At 35.3% G+C, this 7,253-nt stretch overlaps 2 protein-coding genes across 2 annotated transcripts; both read right to left on the bottom strand.

The window, feature by feature from the left end:
* Positions 1-250: 250 nt before the first annotated feature.
* On the bottom strand, positions 251-1,090 carry LOC119664630. The gene has a single exon (XM_038074089.1). The coding sequence runs from the start codon at positions 1,088-1,090 to the stop codon at positions 251-253; it is 840 nt and encodes a 279-aa protein (XP_037930017.1).
* Positions 1,091-1,293: 203 nt separating this feature from the next.
* Positions 1,294-2,547, bottom strand: LOC119664629. The gene has a single exon (XM_038074088.1). The coding sequence runs from the start codon at positions 2,545-2,547 to the stop codon at positions 1,294-1,296; it is 1,254 nt and encodes a 417-aa protein (XP_037930016.1).
* Positions 2,548-7,253: the final 4,706 nt, after the last annotated feature.

Raw genomic sequence — 7,253 nt, 5'->3', positions numbered from 1 at the left:
ATCTATCTTTATGAGACCATTCTTCGCTATCCACAGTAGGTTCCACAGTTCCAACCAACGGACCACCTGTTAAGAAATGTGCCGGTGTAAGAACGCTTTCATCATTTGGGTCGTTAGACAAGGTTGTCAAAGGTCTTGAATTTAAAACTGCCTCTACTTCCGCAACCACTGTTGCCAGCTCTTCAAATGTAAGATGCGATTGACCCAATATTCTAGCCAAATGATATTTTGCTGATTTCACAGCCGCTTCTCATAGTCCACCAAAGTGGGGGGATCTGGGTGGTATATGATGAAATTCAATACTATTGGCAGTACAATATTTTGAAATCTTGCCCTGTACTTGTTGATCAAAAAACTTGCATTTCATTTCCTCGAGCTCTTTACGAGTACCCACAAAATTAGTGGCATTGTCGCAAAATAATTTTAAGTATAAGCCGCGTCGAGCTACAAATCTTTTTAATGAAGCCAGGAAAGCCTTTGCAGTCAAATCAGAGACCACCTCCATATGCACAGCTTTTGTGGCAAAACAAATAAAAACAGCAATATAGCTTTTTGTTGTTCTGTACCCACGAAGTAGATACGTTGTTGTAATAGGGCCGCAAAAGTCCACTCCAGTCACAGTGAATGGCCTCGCTACGGTGACTCTAGAAGAGGGTAAATCGCCTATAATCTGATTACTCAATTTTGGATGGCATCTAAAGCATTGTAGACAACCACCAGTAATTTTGCGTATTACTCCTCTAGCATGAAATATCCAAAATCGCTGCCTAACTATAGCCATAAGCGCTTGCGTACCAGCATGCAAATATTTGAAATGAAGAAATCGTACAAAACTGCAAACTATTTCTGAGTTATTCGGTAACAAAATTTGATGTTTAGCATCATATGGTAATGCAGCCTTCGCTAATCTCCCACCAACACGTAGTAGCGGAACACCATAAGTATCTTCTACAAAAATGCTCATATTTTTATATTTACTGTTTGCTGGCAATTCTCTATTCTTCAATAGCAGCTCAATTTCTTCTTTGAAATAATGTTGTTGCACACAGTAAAATATACGCACTAGTGCTTCATCTAATCTTTCAGTCATAGACTTAACGCTTCTTCGAAAGCCAAGAAGATTGGCAAAAATTCTTTGTAATTTTTCAAAATCGCTGAAGGTTTCAACCCACGTCACAAAAGAAGATTTCGAGTTATCCTCAGAGCATGCCTCATTAGGTATTTTTTTTTTCAAATAGCCTTCAATATCCACAAATCTTGCATGAAAATCTTCGCCCAAGGGGATCAAACAACTTAGATAGTTCCGACAACACTATTCTTTTTGTCACCGCTTTCGAGCGTATCTCCCACTGGAGCCCAGATGATACCAAGAGTTTTTATTATTTCCTCATTATTCATCCGAAGAGTCTTTTCTTTATCAGCTTCAGGTACGAAATTAAGAAATTTTTCACTATTTGAAAACCACTTCCTTAACTTAAATTTTGCTGAGTTCATTATTGCTGATACTTGATTATATATTTCAAAAATTTTATCTTCATCGTTTGATCCACTGATCAAATCATCCATATAAAAATCAGATAACACTTTTCTCGATCCAATCGGATATTTATCTATATAATCTTCACTTAACTGTTTTAAGCATCTTGTAGCTAAATAGGGGGCAGATGTTGTACCATAAGTAATGGTTCGCAAGCAATAGGCCTTTATGTTTTCGTCTGAGGAAGACCTCCACAAAATCGTTTGATAATTCGCATCATCATCAGTCACCCATGCTTGGCGATACATTTTTGTTACATCTGCCGTAATTGCATATTTGTAACATCTAAATCGCAGTATTATAGATAACAGGTCATCTTGAACCAGTGGTCCTTTCATCATTACCTCATTTAATGACAAGCCACTGTCAGTTTTACAGCTACAATCGAACACAACTCGAAGTTTCGTACTCGTGGAGTCTGGTCGTAGCACATACTGATGCGGTGCAAAATATTTTATCTTATCCATATCAGCTTCTTCAACGATCGTCATGTGACCTAAAGAGAGGTACTCATCCATAAATGCGTTGTAAGCGTCTCGTGTAGAGCGATCTCTACTCAACCTACGCTCTAGTGACAGCAACCGTCGTTTGGCAGCATTATAGGAACCACCCAAATCACTCACTGTTGTTTTAAATGGAATTTTCGTAATAAATCGGCCAGATGTATCTCTACGAATTGATTCACGGAAAATTTTCTTGCATTCCTCTTCTTCTTCGGTTAAAAAATTTGATTTAGTTGAAATCTGTTCTATTTTCCAGAATTTTTCAACCAATTGACTCAAGTTTTCATTCTCATTATGGTTGTGATTGACCAGCATATTATTTATTTTATGACTAGGCGCTAAACATTCTTCTGCTTTGCCTGCAACTATCCACCCTAGTATGGATTTCTGTAGGGTTGGCAACCTTTCATTAAGATAAATTCGTCCAATCGACAACAAATCGAAGAAAATTTCCGCACCAATTAAAATATCTATACGCGCTGGCTTATTGAACATTGGATCAGCCATTTGAATATTTTTTGGTAAATTCCAGTCCGCAACATCGACATAACGGTTAGGTTTGGAGCTTGTTATTTTCGGTAAAACATAAAATTGCAGACTGACTTCGAATTCATTTATTTTTGATTTGATGGTAGCCACAGTTTTTGTTTTAAAGCTAGTTACAACGTCTCCAACACAGCTAGCATCTAATTTACAAGACGTTTTTTTTAATAACAGTTTTTGAGCAACTTTCTCACACATCAAATTTACTTGAGAGCCAGAATCTAATATGGCTCGCATTTGGTGATATTTGCCAAACTTGTCCGCTACCATTACTTCGGCTGTTGCAAAAAAAACCTCGTTTTCAGTCATTACGTTCATAACTGATGACTGAGCTGTCTCCTGTGTTGACGTAGATGGCCAATTTTTGCATCTTTGTTCATTTGGCTCCAAGATATAATCTTTATGTAAAAGTTGATGATGAGATAAATTACATTTCGAGCATTTAACAGCAGAGCATTCTTTTTGAAGGTGTCCCCTTTTCAAACATGTAAAACATACCTTTATTCTCCGTGCTACGAAAAAGCGTTCTTTTAAAGAAAGCTTTCTAAACTTGCTACAATCTGCAATCTCGTGGCCACTGCCATTGCAGACTTCACATAAAGGTTTTGTAGCTGCAAGAGAGGTTGAGTAGTTGCGGTTATTTCTATACTCTTTTTGATAGTTTACAGCCTTTGAATTCACTTGATTAACTTTATGTTCCCTTGCCTCAAGGTTCTCACATCGCCTCGTCAAAACTGCTGAACATTCATTCCAAGTTGACAGCTTCCTGTAATCCACTGATTCTTCCCATTTGACCTGCGAATCTTCGTCCACTCTTTCCATCACCAAATGAATTAACATGGCATTCGCTATATCTTTGTAATCGCCTAATGATAGCATTGCATTCAAATGTGCATTCGCTGCATTTAATACATTTCTTAAATGAACTGCAGATGGTTTTGTTAATTTTGGGACAGCAAAGAGGGCTGTAATATGTTCCTCGAACATCAACGCCTTTTTATCGAAGCATTCCTTCAATCGATCGAGTGCTTTGGGGTAATTGTCCTCTGTGACATCAAAATCGTCAATAGCTGCCAGCGGCTTAGAGCCCAAGTGCTCTTTAAGTATCAAAAATCGTTCACAGTCATCAAGCATTTCATCCTGGTTGATTAATTTATTAAACAAGGCTATAAATTTCGGAAATTCGCTATACTTCCCTTCAAATTTCGGTAATTTTACTTCCCGATGACTTCTTGGGCCCGGCAATAACGATGTTGTATTCGTTGCATTGACATCTACCAGTGATAGCTTTCTTTTTTTTAGTAAACTCATTATTTTTGCTTTCGTGGCCACAAATGCATCTTCAACTTCTGCTGTAATTGCTTCGCTTGAAGAAGTATCTGCACCTCGGTTTAGTTTATCGATATCTGCTTGCACACTCAGAAACTGTTTGAAGTAATTTTCTGTCAAACTAAGCCTGCAGTTAAGTTCTTCTGTTGACAAACTTGACCCTTTTTTCAAAATCATTGATTTTATGCGAGTGATGTTGCCTTTGGTGCTGCCTCTCAACGCCTTCAATTCCGCCATTTTCTTAGACCCTTTCTGCACGCCTCCTTGCTCCCCGTCGCTGAGTTCGTGAATTTCTGAGTCTAACATTTTGCAATTATATATTTTTTTTTTTCTGGATCACTATCCCTTTTCTGGATCACTATCCCTTTTATGGATCACTATCCCTTTTATGGATCACTATCCCGGGTTTCGGCACCAATGTTTTATTCAGTTAGTTTACTGATAACTTTTATTCACGACTGCTTTATTATTTCTCAAAAACACATGTCGCCTTTTCGCGTGTGCTTAAAGGCGACGACACAATACAAAAATGACAAATAAATTAAAGGCCATGATACAATAAATCTTAATTCTAAACACGTATATTCATTTTATCTGCTAAGTTCTTCTTTATTCCATATAATATACCGCCACTATCTCTTCCTTTGATTGCGACCCGAGTTGCTGGAATCCACCATAATAAATACTTTTCAAACACTTTATCAATCTTCTCCAAGGATTTTTCCATGAACGTTTCAAATAAAAAGAACAGATCAAATGAGTTTACATAATTTATAAAATCGCAGTAATTAACTTTCTTTATTAGACCTGCTACATTAAATGCTAAAATATTTAACATTTCTTTTGAATTTGAATCTAAACTTAAACTACAGCTGACAACATTGTCTTTATTTAGTTTTCTTGAGAATTAATTGTTTGCAAAATCTCCCAATATGTTACATTTATTGACTCCAGGTTATTGCCATAAAGTGCCTGCAGTACATCCCTTCCATTACTGCTACCACATTTCAGCTCCTTTTCTCTATTCCAATACAGCCATTTGTTGTCAATTTTCATACGATCCTCTCTAACTATTATATTACGACTTTGATCTACAGCACGCAAATTTTGTTTTAGTTTAAGCATGACCCGTTTATCTGATTGTTGCTCTGCGCTTAAGTCCCTCTCAATTGATATTTCCGTATTAGCGAGTTTTTTAATATTGTTGAAAATATTAAATATACACTGCTCTTTTTGAAACTCTGCAACGACTCCTATTTTGTCGTGTTTCTCAAATATTTTTCTTACAGAAGCTATTTGCACATCATCGACGTGCAGAACTTCAGCACATAATTTCCGAATCGACAATGTTGGATTGTCAGTTATTTCAAACCCTTGATAACCAGCGATTTTCGTTTTCGTGCGTTTATAATATAATTAATATTATGTGCATCCCGTTCCCGCTGTTGTTCGAGCTGCGTCACCTTCTGTTTTAGCACACGATTCTCTGCCGTTAGCTCTGTAATCTTACTAGAGAGTTCGCCCACTTCCGACACAATCACCTCTAAATCAGCTTTTGTTGGCAAGTTGCTTAGCTTTTCATCCAACAATTTTGTCATACATAATATTACCATTAACTTATAAACTATTGTATTACTACATCTACCTTTCCAAGGGCATGGAAAAAAGTTAAAGCTATTCCAATTTAAAAAAAAGTGAATTGTCATCAGTTTCTGATTATCTTCCTATCAGTATTCTTCCTTCTCTCTCTAAGATGTGTGAGACTATAATGTCTGAACAGATTCGTAATCATCTAAACATTTTCCATCCACTATCTCCTTCTTAATCTGGTTTCAGAAAAGGTCATAGTTGTGCGTCTGCCATATTGAAAGTCCCTGAAGATATTAGATTGAGTTATGATAGCGATTTGGTTACTTCCCGATTTTTTAAAAGCATTTGATCGAGTTGATCACGCTTTGCTCTGTAAAAAGCTCATAAATAAGTTTCACTTCTCCAGATTAGTTACTAAATTTATTTTTATTTATTTTACTGAGAGATTGCAGTCAGTAATTATTTACAATAATTTTTCAAATTTTGAACATATATTTTCTGGGGTTCCTCAAGGCTCGATTCTATTGCTTCTATTGATTCTATTGCCATTACTATTTTCGATCTATATTAATGACGTTCTCTCAATATCTCAATATCTCAATTTTTGAAGCTGCATGGATATGCTGATGATATACAAATGTATCATTCATGCCCGAGTGAAATCACCTTGTAACATAGATTAATATTGATTTAATATGCATACATCGTTGGGCAGTTGTAAACATATGCTGCTAAATGCAGATAAAACAATCATTTTGCTGCATACCAAGTTCGAATTAAAGTTAGACGAATTACCTCCGGTGGCTATTGGAAACGCAATTATTGTATATAATGCATCAGTTAAATGTCTCGTATTTTCTTTGAATTCAAATTTACATGCCTCTGATCATATCAATCATGTCGTTAGAAAATCATTTATTTGCCTCAGATATTTGAATTTATCTGCTAAGTATACCCCAGTCGATGTGCGTGGCTTATTGGTCAAACAAATGATAATGCCTATAATTACTTATGCCGCGTTGGTGTACTCTTAACTTGACTGCGAGTCCCCTGATAAATTGAGAACTGTAGTAAACTACAGTACTAGATATTTTTACAGTTTTAAACGGTTGCAACAGATCTCTTCTTTTTGAATTAATGTACACATATAAAAAATTGAGCGGAGGTGTTTTCAAGTCGGTCAACGAAAAAGTTAAAATTCACAGTCTTAAAACTATTTATATTAAATATTTTTGTATAAACCAAAAGTGAAAAGTGCATAAAATATTAATTTGAAAATAGCGCGCGCTTTTTCGGATTTTTTGTTTATTTTCTTTTTGCATTACTTAATCTTAAATGCTTAAATAGCTGACAGAGACAGCAGATCAACATTTAAAGCTAAAAAGTATTATAAAAAAGTTTGAGAAACTAAATATACCAGTGCGCTTTTGTGCATATATTATATAAACACAACATTGCACAACACAACTCAGTTGGATATATTGTAATTTTTATTTAATTTAATTTATTAATCACAATTATAATTATTTATTTGTTTATTGCAATTGCAATTGTAATTTCGCAAAATAAACGAAAACAAAAATTTGTGTTTTGTCAAAAACAGCTGATAGAGACAGCATATGCTTTCTAACGGAAGTAATAAATTGTAAATGTGGTGTTGCCACAGTGCAAGTTTTTAATTATCTTTATGAAACGTATATAAACTTTAATAATTTAGTTTAAAAATTTAAAACTTAAATAATTAAAAATAA

Source organism: Teleopsis dalmanni, unplaced genomic scaffold, assembly GCF_002237135.1.
Source record: "Teleopsis dalmanni isolate 2A unplaced genomic scaffold, ASM223713v2 unscaffolded_contig_2331, whole genome shotgun sequence".
Taxonomy (NCBI): Eukaryota; Metazoa; Arthropoda; class Insecta; order Diptera; family Diopsidae; genus Teleopsis; species Teleopsis dalmanni.
Note: the sequence above shows the minus strand (reverse complement) of the source record. Positions and strands in the feature narration are given on the sequence as shown.